Source organism: Fringilla coelebs, assembly GCF_963513975.1.
Source record: "Fringilla coelebs genome assembly, chromosome: 7".
Lineage (NCBI taxonomy): Eukaryota > Metazoa > Chordata > Aves > Passeriformes > Fringillidae > Fringilla > Fringilla coelebs.
In genome coordinates, this window is record NC_140035.1 from 19024523 (window position 1) to 19042243 (window position 17721).

Here is a 17721-nt window from a genome sequence, read left to right on the forward strand (position 1 = left end):
AAGTCAATTACACTAATTGTTCAGCAGGAATTAACCTCTTATGCATCCTCAGATTATTACTGTTGCCAGGTTCATTTTGCAATGATCTTTCCTTTATCTGTACATAAGCAAAGCTATGCACCAGCACTTGTGATTCTCAGTACTGACTGGGAAATAACTACTTTACTGGAATGAGAACAGACATGTATATTAAATGTACTTCTAAAACTGATTGGAATATCAAAATACGCTGCAAAAAGAGAGGTCACCTTCAGCTATGGGATAATGACACCGATACTCTGGTTAAAAATAGCTTTGCCATAAACACAATTATTAACAAAGTGAATGGTTATCTGTGTGTTGACAGATATTAAAACAATACCTAAAGAACTTTCAATCAAAGTTGATGCTTCTGAGGTCGTTCTGAGGATGTGCCCTCATACCTCCATTTAAAACTCACTTATGCACGTCCATTCAGAAAATGGAGTGATCTGGATGATTTGAGAGGTGTATGTGTATGTGCAGGAGCCAGCTCAGGTGTATGTGAGAATGTGCTGAAAGATAAGTTCCCAGGGGAAATTCTAGGAAAGTTCTAGGTCAGCTGGAAGAGAGGTGAAATCTGACTGTGACAACAAGGCAGAGAAGTCGGAAGGAAGAAGAATAAGCAATTTTTTGGTACTGGATAAAAGGACTCTTGCTGTTTTGAGTGAATAAACGTTTTTTTATGCTCAGAAAATCTTATTTTTATCTGAGGAAAACTTCACTATGTTCTGCTTTCCCTCTGAACTGAAATTCCAGCAAAGCCCCGGTTTTTGACAGGTCATGTCAGAGAAGAATTCTGAGACAAAGTGAAGGAAGAGCTGGGACCAGGCAGATTTGGCAGTGGTGCTAGAACTCACACTTTTTTCCAGACAATTTGAAGGAGAGACTGTACTCTCTCCCCCAGAAGCAACCACAAGAGCGGAATTGGAATAATAATACAGCCACTTAGGAAATTGTCTCATCAATAAAACAGAAACATTCACTGGCAGGTTTACCTGCATGGCTTGTCAGCCATCCTGCCAAAGCATTTCCTGAAACTTCCCTGAAATGTCCTAGATGGAAATTAGCTCCATATACAGAAGTTGTTTGCTTCCTTTAAATTGATGCGGCATTTCCCACAGCATTATGCTTGACTTATGATTTTATTCAGCACAGAAATGTCAGCACAGACATGAGGAGCTGTGCAATTAATTTTTCAGGAAGGGCAAATAGAGCCAGTGGGGTAAAAAGAGCAAGTTAGCATAATACATAAAAGTGGGATGATAGAACTCTGAACTATGTACAGAGGTCTGGGCGTCAGTATTCAATAGCCTGATGGAATGAGTGATGATACAGTGAAAAAAACAGCAGGCATATAAAATAAACTGAGGCAGGGCAGAAAAACAGTGATGTTACAGGAGCTACTACTTCAAGTTATTTTGGGTGTGCCAGGACCACCATACGTACAATCCTGTGGCTATAGCTATAGTAAAGCCTGCTGTAAAGTTCAGTCAAATCAATTGTAGTTTTCCTCTTGTCTCTAGCAAGACATAGCAATGAGATAAGGAATCAGAGGTAAAAATCTACGTAAAACGAAAAAGGTTTTTTTTTAGCCAGGAATGCAAAGCTAAAGTCCTAACCTCAATCTTGTTGCTGATGAGTCGTGTGCTTTTTCATGCCACATTTACACGTGTTTTCTGTACCCGCGTTCAGAGTAAAGTCACTGCATGTTTGAGAGTCCTTCCAGCCGGGACAGTCCCGTTCCCGGTTAAACACCTCAGCCGAGAGGGCGGGGAGCAGCGCTCCGGGCAGGGGTCACTCTCGGGGACCGGACTGCGAAAGCCGACCCCGGCCCACGTGGCTGTACAGAATTCATAGAGGGCTTTTCACTGCTGCCACCTGCCTACTTCTACCGGGCGACAGCCTTTCCAGGCTCGCCGGTACCCGGGCTGGGCGGCGAAGGGGCGGGTGGGTGACACGGCGCGGAGCCGCCAGGGCGGCGGGCTCCGGGCCGGCGCTGAGGCGGAGGCTGCCCCGGTGGGTACAGCGCTGCTGCCGCCAGCCTCGGCCGCGGGCAGCGCCCGTGGGATGGGGTCCCTCTCGCTCGGGCCGCGTCACTTCGGTTTCGAGCTTCGGTGCGGTTTTTCGGCAGGGGAAAGGGGCGGGGGAAGGCGGCTCCGGACCGCCCGGGGGGCCCCGAGCAGCGGCGGCAGCCAATGGGTGCGGGCGCGGCCGTGTGACAGGCGGGGCGGCCGCTGCCCCCGCCGGGCGGGGAACCTGCACGGCAGCGCTTGGCAGCATCATCCGCGGCTGCGGGGCTGACACACGCCTCCATCCTCCTCTCTCCCGGCAGCCGCTCACACGCGCCTCGCCGCGGGCGGAGCGGAGCGAGGGGCGCCGCGGCAGACAAAGCAAAGATGGCAGGGATCCTCGCCTGGTTCTGGAACGAGCGGTTCTGGCTGCCGCACAACGTCACCTGGGCGGACCTGCAGAGCACGGAGGAAGCCGCCTTCCCGCAGGCGGAGGACCTCTACCTCGCCTTCCCCCTGGCCTTCTGCATCTTCATGATCCGGCTGCTCTTCGAAAGGTAACGCCGAGCCCCTCGCGTTGCCCCGGGCTGGGCGGGCCCAAGGGCAGCCGAGGAGCTTTGTCAGCCCCCGCCGCTGCTTCGCTGCCGGCCTTACCGGGCCCTTGCGTTATCCCTGCCCCCTCGGCCGGTCACGTAGCGGGCCCGATGCAGGAAGGTGGAGGGGTTCGAGAGGCTGCCGGCGCGCCGTTCCTGCTGCCTGCAGCGCGGCCCGGCGCGGGCGCTAGGAGGCGAGGTCTGCCCGGGGATGCCACCTGCGCCGGCCGGGGGAGAAGGGCCCTCCGGCACCTGTGCGGATCGGGGCGCCTGTCCGCCACCCACGGGCTGCGGCGGGGTCCTGTCCTCCCCCCTCAGGAGACTGGCGGCCGGGCACGGCGGGAAGTGGTCCCGGCAGGAGAGTTTGCCCGCGCCCCGCCGCAGGGCCGCTCGCCGCAGCGGAGCCCGCGCTGGGTCCGCTGCGCGGACGGGAGCGGCGGCGGGGCTGGGGGCCGGGGGCTGTTCGGCTGTTCAGCGCGGGGCCTCGGGTGGGAAGGGGCAGTTCCTGGTGAGCTGAGCAGAGCTGTGCGTAGCCCGTGCAGATGGTGTCGGTGAGCGGTCCGTGCCGAGTGACGGAACACTCCTGGGGCTGTCAGAATGTGGAAGCTCAGTGATGAAACGCGCCAGACGCTGTTCGTCTCTGAACCAAACTCACCGTTCTTCGAGACTGCTGAACTCATAAACCACGTTTCACAAAGACATAAATACGTATATACGGATACTTCAACATAAGGCGTCAGACTAGCGATCGGTCAGCAGGGACTGTATTTTCTGTGAGTGCTGCCGAGCGGGTGCTGAGCAGGGGCCGCCTGTCACGGGGAGGCAGCTGAAGCCAAGCGGGGGCTCACTTGCGCACGCTGCTGCGCCGCCTGACAAAGGTGGTGCTCCCTCAACAGCAGAGAACAAAAGAGCGATTCCTTATGCCAACACCTACGTGTTTCCAGTGTTGTTTTCTTAGGCACGCTGTTAGGGTAGTCAAGGAAGATAAAGGAAGACCGGTAGTTACTACATGCCAGAGAAGGGCTGTAAAGATACTTTAAAAATGATAAAAGAGCTTATCTGCCAGGTACTACTTCAAATCTCCTAAGCATTCCATCTCCCTGGTTAGAACTTGCCTGTATTCCTAGCTTGATTGAGAGGACCATATTTGTTTTGAAAAATAAGCTGTCACGGGCTGTTGTTATCTTCTGTGTTGCTTTACAGATTTACTGAACAGCAAAAATTGTTACCTGCCTGAAAATCTGAAGTTGTGAAAAGTTAATTGAAGCAATTGAGTTAAATACTGCAATATAGTTACAAGTGGAGTAATGAGTATAATTACAAGTATTTGGATTATGTCAAATAATTAATTTTTTTGCAGTCTGTATGATATGTACTTTTAAGTGTTGAAAGCGGGTGCATGATATTGCATCTCATATCATCTGAACTGCAATAAGCATCACAGCAGGACTGTGTTTTGATGGAGGAACAGCTAGTCAGAGAGATAGTTTCAGCCTCAAGTTTAACTCACATTTCTGCTAAGCCTGATGTGGCTGTTGTTTGCATTGTAGAAGCTACTCTGATTATGCAGTGGTTTGTATCCGCTTACTCTGGTTATTTTTCTTCATTCATTTAAAGTAATGTTTAATTTTGCAATGCGTTATATTTTAAAGTTAGTTATACATATAGATGAGAATACTAGTATTTTTTAAAATTCTCTTGTATTCATTAGGCAGATTTTGAAATTTATATCTAGAAATGTGTTCTGCTAACCTGATTGTAGGTGAGAGACCTCTAAAGATGTTTTATTAACAATTACTTAGGTATGTGATTTTTTTCTTTTAAAATTAAAATTGATTTCATAACTCCCCTGTGAGAGTAGGATCAGGCTGTTTTGTGTGGGATTAATCCACATGGCATGGTACAACAGTGATTTTTCATGTAGAGCATTTTATTAAACAGGCTGAGCAAAAGCAACTGGACCTGTTTCCAGTTGATGAATTCCCCTGATGAAAGCAGGGGGATTGTGTATGACTTTGAATGGGGGAACGATCAAGCTTTATTATTGCTTATTATTAATTGTTTTTTTCAGATTTCTGTGCTTTGGTTTGTGGGAGCTACAGAAATCCTTCATGCACATCAATTAAAGGTCTGAAATTATGCACAGTTTAGAAGGGGGAAGATAGGAATATCTTCAAAACTGATTTTTTTTTCTTTCTTCTTTGTATTAAGACATAGGGGTTTTTTTAAACTCAAGTTGTGGATGACTGATGTACATGCTGCATCCTGCAACATACTCTACAGATGTTTAGCAGTTGCAATGATAGTAGCTAAAGAAGAAATAAAACAGATTCTGTAACGCATTTTAAAAAACGTGCAGATTTATTTTAGATCTATGACTGTACTGTGGTATTTGTAACATCAATGTATTGTCTATTTTGCTTTGCAAGATACCCTAACTAGTACAGGTGCTCTCGTAATTCTGTACACTGGTAGGTAAGCAGACACAAGGTGTTAAGAATCTGATTATGTGTTTCATTATTTTCAGACTGCTTCACAGCAGCTGACTGCTCGGCTGCTGTAGTAGTATTGTTTGTTCCTCTGCTTCATAGGAAGGGTTACTAAGTTCATGAATCCTCACAATAGTAAGAAATACGGTTTGGGGGAGTTGGACTTTACATGTCTTTGCTTACAAAGTTCTTGACGTGTTTGGGGGATGCAACTTGCAGTGTTGAAAGTTGATATAATGTTTAAATTCTATATACATATGTATCTGTGTGTACATATTTGCAGTGGAATTGAAATGATAGAACTTGGAAATTTTGTTCTCTACATAAACACGTATTATTTACAGAGTTAATTCTAGGGGGATTGCTATTGTTGTTGTTTGTTACTGGTTTGGTGAATCAGCTAACCAAGCCAAGAAAATAAGCTAGACACTTCTTCATTTTTTTTTCTCCTTTCAAGTGGGTTACTTTTTTATTGTTTTCCTTGTCCTGCTATTCCTGACCAATCCTCTTGAATGAATTGCGAAGGTAGATTAGAACATTAATGGTATGTTCAGTTGCCTCAGCAAGTGGGTCTGATGATGATGATGAGTGCTCCTGAAATAAGCTTTGGTGTGAGGTACAATCTCATAGCCGTGAGATTTAGTGGATGTGTCTGCTGAGGTTGTAATAGTTATGGATGAGGTGTTAAAATACTTTAACAGCCTTTTTTCCCTTCCTTCTCATTCATCTTTCTTAAAACACAAAGTACATTTTAGAAAATTACAATAACTAAGCACAAGGATAGTGTTACCTAGTAGTTTGGAAGATGGCAGGAGTTTAGCAATGCAGTGAGTAGAGTGGGAACATATTTCCCCAGAGTATGTATCCATTCTGTGTGTCTTACTATGTTTTTTAAAGGCATGTAACAATTAAGGATACCTCCTGTACTATACAATGCCTTAAGATAATGTAAGTGCTCAATAGTAAGTCTCAGTCTCCCTGTATCCTTTCAAGTTCTAGTGTGGCAAAGACAGCTTAAAGATGAATTGAAACTGGTCTTACTAAGAGCAGGGTGTTGTAGTTTTGATTGGCCTAAAAAAGATAAATAAACACCTGTTGTTCTGGGTAAATACAATTTTTCTTCTTTTGTTTATGGGGTTACATGGCTCTTCTCCCTCTGTGCTAGACCTCACTGCTCAGAAGCAGCATCCTTTCCTAAACTCCAAAGTGTGTCCTCTGTGAGGAGTGTGTGCTTATACAAAAACTATTCACCCAGCAGTCAGTGTGCTTGTTGGACACAAAGCAAGAAGGTAACACTTCTGTTTTAGAGATTTCTCTCAAGGCAGAAATTGACTGAATCCTCCAAAAGGATTCCTGGGGAAAGAGATTTCTGATGTGGTCCAGCAATCCTCTGAGTCAAGTAGTTTGATATTACTGCTTTCTTTACACTTGGCTCATCTACTGAAGTTACTCATACTTTATCTTTGCGCTGTAGTTGTGCTGTATTTTATTTCCCTCATTTTGTAAGCAGCAGTTTGGGCTCAGATCTAATGAAATCACTCAGTGGATCAGCAGACTGCTTATACTGCTTATATTGTAATCTGGCCTTGATGGGGAGCAGTTCTCAAGGTGATGCTGATATTCTGCAGTTGATGGAATGGCTCATAAGGTCAGAGATAGTTTGATTATATATAGCAACAGCCCTCCAGCTGCACTGACTTGAGCTGAGCCAGCCACATCATTTACTATTACTCCAATCAAGATACTGTAGACACTGAGCATATGGAAATTCGTGGCTTTTATTTGAAACTGCTTTTGTAATGATAATTCAGTCTCAAAGGTAACCTCAGCTGATTTTCATTTAGTATGCCACAGTAGAATACCTAGTGGATCTGTATGACATGATACAATGACTGTATGGACATGTGTCCATATATATATATATATATATATATATATATATATATATATATTTCTTTTTGCTAACTATAAAAAATCATTCAGATGACAATACATACAGTCTTATGAGTGTTTCTGGTGTGTAGTGTACACATACAAATTTTATTTTTGTACTCCCTAGGACATCTAGTATCAGTGGTTTTTTACAACAAAAAAGAGGCTAGACAGGATACAAATCTTGGAAGTGAGTGTACTATCTTCCAGCAGCCCAAAATCTCTTCTGGAGAGGTTGGGTGGGGCACTGATGGTTATTTCTGTCAAAACCTTTTTCTAGGCTGTAATATTTATAGATTTTTTTGCTTACTTCCCTCTGTGTTAGGCAAAATCTGATCACTCAGGTGTAATTCATTTGTATGTTATTGGGTGCATGTGTTCTGACGATAACTTTCTAGTTCTTTCTTTACCTATTTTATAATTTTTTTTTTCATAAGATGACATATAGGGCTTTTTCTTTTTGTTTGATTGCTATTTATTAAATGCTTAATTCTGTTGAAATTGAATAGGATATTGAAATTGCTAACTTGTATGAAAAGACAGACCCTGGAAATAAAATAACTAAAAAACTATTTCTTTTCAACTTTAAATCCATTTCATTTTAAAATGTAACAATAGATCCTTACCAGTAAATAGCTTTAAAATGCATTTATATCTTGCTGATTGTACTATTCATTTCTCTGTGTTTCTTTAAGTTACTAGTTTTCTGTCATTTATCTTTTTCGTTATACAACCAGGTTTTGTTTCCTAGGGTTGCAGGGCTGAGCTTTGGCCACTAACACGTGCAGACTGACACTTCCCAACAAAAGGATTGTTTTACCTGGAGAGCTGTTGTCTATCTTGGCCTGTCTCTTACCAGCCCAGACCAGTGCAGTGTATGCTGGTCCTGCCAGTGCTGGCTGGTACACATCTCTGTTGTGTAATAATGTGGTTGTGTCTTCACACATAGGCTTAGAGTGTTCCTTTAAAAGAAGGTGGCATGGATAAAATGCACACTATTTGAATGTCCTTCATGTAAGGCCATTTACAGATGTGCATTAGTATCTGTCTTAAGAGTAAGAGTTAAATGGGAAATACGTGCTGAGCTCCAGAAGAGAATGCCACTACAAGTGATTCCTAAAATATCCATGTGAGAGAAGTGTGACAGCTAAACCACAGCTCTGCCAATGGAAAGGTTTCAGTGACAGGTCACTAGTGGGTGCTGGGAGCCTATTTGTGAGGCAGAGCCACGGTTAGTGGGGTTTGTCTGAGAGCAGGTTCCAGGTACTGGCAGCATCTCCAGTTTGGTTCCTGCCTGGATTCCTGCAGCCATGCAGTTGGATCAAATTTATCTGTGTTGCGTCTCTTTCTGCTGCCCCACTTCTGCCTCTGTCACTGATTAAGGATTTGTTTTTTGGAAAAAGAAGAGCTTCTGGTGTTGTGCCCCTTTCAACACATCTGCAGACCAGTGTCTTATTAGTCCATACAAAATATTTAGTAAATTAACATTTGGGACATTCTGTTCCCTTAAATCTATCTCTGTTCCTGTCAACAGGGTTGATGCCTGGGCTGAACAGTGTTTATTTGACTATATTTTGGGGGGGAAGTTTGTTCTTTTTTTCTCAAGTTGTTAAATATCCCATGCCTGCTGTGGGTTGACAGTTCATCAGCATGTGGTGTTTCCATGCCTGTCTCAAGATGGTCTTGGCATTTTGAGAAGAGAGTTAAAATTACGGCATAAAACTATATAGCTTTTGTAAGTGATGTAACCTTGTATAATATCCAGTTGTATGCTTAAAACTGTGGTAGACACCTGATGGACAATCAGATACATATGCTGTGTATCAACAGTTCCTTGGAGTTGTTCATCTAACACCTGGTTTGCTTTGTGTCTCCCCCCAGAGTGACTTCCTTCACTCCCTGGGCACTTATAGATTTTGGGGGACAGCCAAGGGAAAGGAAGGGTCTCTGCTCATGAAACATGTGGGTCTCTGATTATTTGGAACAGGAGGAATCACTAATGTCTTGCTTTAAGGCAAGCCAAGTTTCTGACAATCAGATGGGCTGAGAACTTCTGTCCTCTGGGAGGAAATGTTTTTAGCACATAGTCCTTACAGAAGACTAACTCTGCACCATGTGGTGTCCATCAGTTTCTGACAATGCCTTTGTGGTTATTCTGAAGCAGTCAAACTGCAGCCAGGGTGAGAGAACTAGAGTATTTAGCACAGACAGCTGAAATCTTAGAGATGGTTTTCAGGTGCAACTGTAATGCAAAGTTGTGACTTCTGCATGTAAAACGGAGAGTAAGCTGTATTTTTTTCCTCTATGTAGTTAATACCTCTCTTAATAGCAAATTCTACTGTTGTTAAGCTTTAATGTTTCTGAGCAATTGTAAAGCCTCATGTAACTATTACTGATGTAGCACAATCAAACTTGAACTCTCAAGGTAATTGTACAATTACTAAGAAAATTTAAGAATTGTAAAGGAGTGTAACATCCCGTTAACCATGTCATGTATATTGGCTATTAATCCAAGTTATATTTTGTACAGGGAGGAATGAAATGCTAAGGGTCTCCAGACTACCTTGTATTAATGAAGTATCTTTCAGGTTCACTTACCTAAAACTCATTTTAATATTATAAATGATGCACATTAAAGTTTGATCTGAAGTGATGAAAAGCCTTCTCTGTGCTCACAAGTCACATTAGGATAGTTAAAGCAAAATACCTAAATCACTTGTATTTTTTTGGAGTGCAAGTGCAGTAGAAGCTTCCTTTTAATAATATCTTCACTGTATTGGTTTCTCCTGTATGGATGAGGGCAATAGCCTATAGTACTATATTAAAAGAAGTAAATCTAGCTGACATAGTGAACAGTGGTGCGCAAAGAGAGGTCAGAGCTTGGAATGTGTTCATTGGCATAAAATCTTGCGGTCTTGAGGCTATTTGAGTATTTGTGCTCGCAGTAGTGTTTATCATTTGCAAAAGCTAGTAGCTCTATTTTTTATCAGTAGTGAAATAACTTGTGGTGTCATCAAATCTACTCACTGCCCATTTGCCGTCCTCTGAGGTACACTTAGTGTATTTTTTAGTTCCCCAAGCAGAAAAAGGCTTAATAGAAATGATGCTGAAATTCTCACTTCAGCATTGGGATTACTTCACTCCCTTTTCATCTCTGCTCCTGACTTATTTCAGTTCTATATGGCATTGAGAGAGTTCAGATACCTGAACTTTAATTGGGACAGCTGTTTACCATGTCTGTGGGACTCCTGTCTTTTCACTGAGAAGACAGTGGAAGTGAAGACTACTCTCAGTTTATACTTTCCTAAGGTGTTTGACAGAACTTTAAACTGTGAAAACTGCTTTTGTACCAATACTGTCTACCTTGAAATGGTACAAACGAGCTAAACTGCCTAGACTAATGAGAGATGCTTTCCTGCAGTGGCAGGAAATTGCTTATTTGGAAATAAGACTATGCTCTACAGCTCAAAGCAAAGAGCTTACTCAAAAGCAGTCCCTGATCACAGAAATTGAGTGAAAGGAAGATCAGAGTGGTGTGCTGTAATATCCCTTGTGCTTGCTCTTCCTTGTGTCTGTTGTGACGGTGTGATGTATGTACTGCTGAGACACAGTTGCCTCCATAGCTAGAGATGGACTGCTCGGTGGGCTTTTTTTAAGGGGACTGCTCAAACAAGGTATGCTCCTTAAGGTGCACAGAAATTAGCTTTGATATGGCAACTGCTGAAACATTGTAAATGGGCAGTGTAAATTTGGAATGCTAGTGTAAACCAGTGGGCATTACAGTGTGAAAAAGCAGACAAAATTAAATCTACATGAAATGAAAGTGAGCTCGGAAAGTTTTGGGGTGGTGGGTGAACTCAGGTAGCACTTCTCAACCAGGGGGAGACTGTGCAGCTGGGGAGCTGGAGGGCTCCAGTCTCTCATCAGCTATCAGGGCTGCAACTCTCCTGAGCTCTGCTATAGCAGAGGAGACCAGTGCTTTGTCAGGACCAGAATCCCCCTTACAACTGTAAGACCAGTTGTTTCTAATGAAAACAAAGTTCTAGGAAATGAGTGGCTCATGAATATGTGCTTGTTGACAAGCTTTTCTGCATTTTTCCATTAGCTTTTCTCAAAGCTTTTCTGCACTTGTCCATTAGCTTTTCCCACTTCAGTACTTGTGGTTGTCCAAAGCATGCTGCTGGATGAGATGATCAGGTCCAGTTGGGTATAATTAATTCCTGTTCTGGGCATCATGTTGGAAAGAAACTGTTGAGAAAAAGAAAAGCGGGTGGTTAGACCACAAGCAGAAGTGTGTTGTGCATATATTGAAGCAATAATTGAGTGGTAATTGAGTGGTTGATTCTTATCTGTCAATTTTTCCCACACAGCAGTATGAGAGGAGGGTGAGAACTGATATGATAAGAGAGTAGCCTGAAAATATTTCAGTAGTTCCAGCGCCAAATGTTTCCCAGTGTTACAACACTTGTACTAAATTAACTGTGATTGCATTGTTGTGATGATGGCAAATTGAACTGTAGATGGAGTCCTGGGGGTGCTGGTGGACACAGATTCTTCTTAGTGGTGTACAGTGAAAGGACAAGAGACAACAAGCAGTTGATATGCAGGAAATTCTGTTTAAACAGACTTTTCCTTGGGATGGTGGTGAAACACTGTGACAGGTTACCCAGAGAGGCTGTGCAGTCTCCAGCTGTGGACGTACTTGGAGAACGTGGGCATAGTCCTGCACTGATTGACCATCCAGCAGACTTGGTGGTGCCAGAGGTCTCTTCCAACCTTGGTGATTGTGTGAAATCATAAAACCTCACAGGTGCAAGCCTCCAGGGTGCTCCTGAGACCTATGTCTGGATGAAGTTTGTAAACTGTGTTGGAAAATGGAATAGGAGAGGATTAAGTTGAAGTTTACTGGAAGCTTACAGAAGAAAATTAGGGCAGAGCATGTAACATTTGGTTGAATAGACATCTGGATTTTCAATTTTCTGTATGATGGATCTTTTGATTTTTATTGTAGTCTGGTGTGTCAGCAGATGGGATGTAAATTGAGAAACAGATGTGGACCTCCACTACCTAAGACAGGAATTACTTTACGGGTACCCAGAATGAAGTCTGAGTTGCTTTGAAATAAACACATTCTGTTCCCCTTCTAGGATCAATGCTTTGAGTCTCCTACAGCATAAATTATTACTAACCATTTAACTTCCACTTAAGTTGTTTCTTCTCAACACTGCAATATCTTTAAGATAATTTTGGGTTTGAAAAAATTCATGGAAAGATGTGCTTAGATAACAGAAAACAGAAATCACATGCCTTACTGGAAAAGCTTTTATTCCCTTTGTGCTCAGGATAATAAGAGTAAATCAGACTTAGGAAAAAAAAAAGAGAGAAGGCAGTCTTTAGTCTCACATTCACTAATTCTTTATATTGGTAATAAAATGTGTAGTTGAAAATATATTTGCATATGTGTATGACAGAGAGTAATTTATATGCCACAGTGGCAGCATATCACCCTGATGCAATGTGTTTTTTTCTGTTTTGTTTTTAATATCCTTACATCAAAAAATAGTTGTAAGGTGTGGATGTAAAATATTGACTGCTCTAGAAAATGAGATATTTTGAAATGTCACTTTTTGGGGTGATAATGAAACAGTTTGATATTTGACAAAGAAACATATCTTTTCTCTGAATTAGAGGAACTGTCATGTGTGCTGATCTGGAATTGTTATTTTCTAGAGCATTTACAGGAAACATGAAAAATACTTGATTTTCTTCCAATTTGGAATGAAATGGAAAGTTAGAAATGTCAAAATTTCATCAGGAGCAGATGTCCTGACTTTCAGCCAACATGATAAATGTGTTTGGTTACAAGACAAGGATGTAGAGATAAAAATGAGATCTCTATAGCATTACCAGCCTCCAGAATCACACATTCTTCACCAGAGTTAACCAGTTTGTATCATGCATGATACACAGGAAGTTTCATTGTGTTTTTCTGTTTGTTTGTTTTGTGTTTTAGCAGAGGTAAACGTTACCCCTTAACATGTAACGTGTAGAATTGTCTCTTAACAGGTTCATTTTTTTGAAAATAGGTTGATGGTTTGTTAGAGTCGTGGCAAGAGTTTGAATCTGTAGCCTGACATTTACCTTCAGTTGTGGAGATGAAGAGTGTGCTGGCAGAAATAGGACACTACTTCATCTTGCTTACTCTTCCACCGAGAGCTGCCTCCGAGGTTTGAAGAGAGCCCAGCTGCTTGTATCCATCACATGGGTATTCCTTGTGTTTTCCTTGTCTCCCAAATAATTCAGGTGTAACGCTAGAGTGGTTTAGAGCTTTAAATACTAATAACAAACCTCTTAAGTAAGTTGCCTCAATGGAAAGATCCTTCAAGTTGACCTTGAAGGATCTGCTTTTACACTTATTTTTAAGTGTTCTCAAGGGTTTCAAGCTGATCCTAATTTTATCAAGGATCTTTCTCAGTTTGGTGGAAAAACAAGGCGTTGGTCATCCTCATCTCAAAACCCCTCGTGTGTTTATCAGGAAGAAACCATAGTTTCTTTCACATTTTCTTTCTGTAGAGTCCTGTATCTATACCAGGAAATATTTTTTTTAAATGGTTTGAAAATAACCCAAGTGCATTGACTAAGAAAATGACATCTGCTAAATAATCTGCCATCCTCTTCCAGCTCTCAGAGTAGAGCACAGCACATTGAGAAACTATATACAGAGAGGAGGTATCTGTCAAAGCAAGGACACTGCCAGCTATGTGGTCCCTGAAGTGATTCTTTGATTTCAGTCCTCCATGTCCAGTTTTGTGTACAATATGCACAGGACCTCTGCTTCCCTTGAATACCCGTGGCTGACTTGAGACCTTGACCACAATAGGAAGGTGATATTATGGATTTTGTTTGACTTTTTTGTTTATTTGTGGTGGTGGATTTCTGTCTTGGGGAAGGCTTGTTGAAATGAAGAGCCAAGGCATTGGCATCCAACATCTTGCCTTCTTGTTGACATGTGGGAATTTCAAATACAAAGTGACATTAGTTCATCTTCATATATAAAAACAGTCCTTAGACTCCAGATATTACCACTTGCATCTTGTCTTCTTTTTCAGACTTGTATTAACTTCACCTGGGGCTCCTGTGAATCTCTTGCAGAGCTTTAGGCCTGCCTGGTGCACATGGACTGGTAAATCCTAAGTCATACATGAAAAAATCAGGCACAGGGGTTTTCATTCTCCCATCCCAGTGACTTCATAGAGTTTGCTGTGAAACATCCTGGATTCCATACATCAGGCTAGTTGTTGGTCTTCCAACGTTTGTTTTCCTAAATGAATTTTAATGTAAAGAGAGCATTAATTTTGTGAAGCTGTATTACATGCATGAAGAGTTTGTCACACAGTCTTAGCAGGTTATTTGCAAACAGGAAGGTCTGTGGCAGGTGTAAATTACGATGTCTTCGAGGGTGGTTGAACTGATTTGAGGATCTGAATTACACTTGAATATCATTTATTTACTCAAATGTCCCGAGTCTAATCTTCTGCCAATATCAATTAGAAATCAGCTTTTGCTGAGTTCTGGTGTTTTATCAGCATACAACTTCTGTGAAAGACCAGAAGTTTTATGACATTATGCATGGTCATGTGTATCCATATAGTAATATAATCTAGTAATTAGGTTGCTGTTTTAGTAATTATGAAGCAGAAACAATTCTATCTCTATACATATGTATATATAAATATGTAAAAACATTAATTTTTTGCATTGCATTTTTCTTTTCTTGACGAAATGCCAAATTTCCCCCCCCTTCCATTTTTTCAGGACCAGTACTATGTGTGCAGCCAAAAAGTATTAATTTTGTCTGAAAAATCCTCACACATAGAAGGTTAGTTAACATTTCATGTCAACTAGAATGACTTGTTCTTTTTTCACAGAGTAGGAAGTGCTCCTGCATTCTGTAGGATGTTGGAACAGTGAAAGGGGGCACATGCTGGCCTTGCTACTCTTTTCCCTTTAACAAGAACAGCTCTAACAGTGACTGAAGACTGAGCCTGCTGCTCGGTGACTGCCTGCTGGTACCCACCTTGTGGACAGCTTTTCTGTGTCCTGCCTCAGTTCTGCCCTTGCACAAAGCTGCTTTATGGTGGAGAAGAAGGTCTGGAACATCTGTGCAGTGGTTGTAGCTCCTGTCTACACATGGTGTAGGGCAGCCTGGAAGCAGTATTCAGGTGTTTCCCTAGCAGGCAGTGTGCTGTGACTGCATTGCTGTCAGTCCATGTGACAGGCAGCTTAATGTGAACCCAGGCATTCTGTGTAAACTGTACTCACTGCCAGAGTAACAGTATTAGCAGCTATTGAGAGCTCTGAATACAAACAGTAAAAGAGAAGTGTCATCCTTATGATGATGACATTTGTTCCACATGCGATGATTGTGTGAATTGGAGAGTACAACGGTGTGTGTGCACATGCTGATATTAAAGTAGTTTGTAATGATGACCTCCATGACTGCCTCAATAAGTCTGCCACTCTGCTTCACAACAAGGCTTTTTTTGCCTTGCCTGGTACTGCTGCAGGTATTTGTTTAAACTGAATGACATAATGAGTACACTTGCATAATGAACCGTGCATTCATTGGATCCACCCTGCATTTTCTTCCAGCTTCCATTCACTGAGCTTCCTTCAGTTGAAGGCTTGGCCAATGTTCCCTCTCAGCTTTGCCTACAGGAGAGTGGTTACCAACCAGAAAATTTAATCACAGGAGTGAGACTTGGATCCTTCTGACCCTCCACACTTCTGGCCTGTGGGAGGGTAATGAAAAGTATTTTGGTCTGGTTTTGCTGTTCGTGTTGAAAGAGTGAGGCTCCTGATCCAGGAAGTCTAAATTTGAATATTGTAGTCAAGTAGAGGACTAAAACTTAGTGTGCTTGTGTTTTCTGATTATTTGGAGTAATCTATCATGGGGCCTGGGATCCTTTTGGTATGATATGGCCATAACTACAGTAACTGCTTATTGCTTCTAAAAATTTTTAGTGAGAACTATCAAAGATAGCAAGAAGTTTTTAGAACTTAATGCAAAGTGAGCCATCCTGCTGAACTCCTAGGCTCCTTTACCCTTGGACAGTTTACTCTAGTCTTCTTACAGGTGCAGTTGCTTCTGTCCTAGAATAGTTTCAGAATGTGTCTGGGGTACATGAGGATAGAGCTGAAGCAAGAAGATGGAAAATTTCACCTTCACAGTGCAGTTTTATGGGACAATTTTCTCCTGCCCTCTTAAATAGGACTTACATGTATAAAGTCTCAGTGATTGGCAGTGGCCCTCAAATGTATGAAGCATCTACTTCTAAAGGGGCACCATTAATCAGTCCCATTCATGGTTTGAAAGGGCAGAGCTGGAAGATGAAATTAACTACAAAACATGCAGGGTTCGTGGGAGTCCTTACCAGAGATCTGTTTTGGAGAATTCAGATCTTGAAAAAAGGCACTTGCAGCTCTAAACTCTAACAGCCACTGAAGAGGTAATTTTTTAAAATTCTTAACACCTTCTTGAATATTGTCTTGCCCGGAAATTTTGTAGCTTATTACTTAAAAGAAACAAAAGAAACTCTTCATGGCTGCAAAATGCGAGCTGTCAGGCTATCTTAATTTTAATGGTATCACCCTGCTTATCCATTTGCAGTGTGCCCATAAGAGTCATACTCATTTTCCTTTCTCATCTCTTACCTCAGAAATTGTATTGAAAGCATAGTAATAACAACAGTAGTAATAGTAGAGTTGATTATTTGCCTGTTTTTAAGGGGTTTTTCTGGTCTATAAAGGGAACTTAATGCACGTGAACAGTTGAGAAGGTTATTGTCTGAACAATAATGTGGTGGTTGCATCACTGCCTGTGTCTAATAAGGCTGTGTAAAAGTGAAAAACCAGCAGAAGGAAATGCTGATGCTGTTCTACATTAAGCACAGGAAAAAGCTTGGCATGAAGACCTGTGAGTGGGGAGGGCTGCTGTGTGTGGCAGTGCTCTATACCAAAGGGAAGTGTCCTCTTTATTTGGCTAGAAAGAAATAAATTTTTATAATTCACTAAAAATATGGATTGTAATAATGCTTTTGGACACCTGAATGTTATCTAGGACACAAAAGAAAAAATACTTAAAAAGTTATTCTCTTGTAATTTTAATGAAGGGCTTTTTACTCTTAGGGTTTATTTATGACAATAGCACACTAGTGGAGTGTGCTTCAGCTCTGAATTTGTAGTTCTAGGTTTAGATCTTTCTTCTGCAGCTGGATTATTTATGGTATAAACAAAATAATGATAAAATGTAAGTTTTTTTGGTCCTACTGCAGAACAAGCTGAGTGAATTTGGCACTCCAAAGCCTCTTAACAGCATTAAAAGAATGAGTTATAAATGCAGAAGTTGGAATACTGTGCCATCAATAAATATTTGCATCTCAGATGACAGATCACGACAAGTCAACCCCCTCATGAGTGTGAGTAATGTAGATAATTTTTGTGGAGATGCAGTGCAGCAGCCACATGACTTGTGGCGTGACAATCTGCTGCTCTTCAATATCTTGACACTTCTGTTGCTTACTTGGAATTTAAAGTTTAGAGAACTAATTACTCACCAAACTCTTCCCGTACTTGCTAGGTAAAAATCGTTAATGAAAGAGGTTGAGGACCAGAGGT

General features: G+C 41.8%; 1 protein-coding gene across 1 annotated transcript in view; it reads left to right on the forward strand.

Annotated features, from left to right (window-relative positions):
• Positions 1-2319: 2319 nt before the first annotated feature.
• CERS6 (ceramide synthase 6) overlaps positions 2320-17721 on the forward strand; it is a gene marked incomplete at its 3' end in the record, with an annotated part of 87568 nt that continues 72166 nt past the window's right edge. Inside the window, exon 1 of the mRNA XM_084209352.1 lies at positions 2320-2587. Within this exon, the coding sequence (XP_084065478.1) occupies positions 2418-2587 (170 nt within the window). The 5' untranslated portion in view covers positions 2320-2417. The remainder of the gene's footprint in view (positions 2588-17721) is intronic.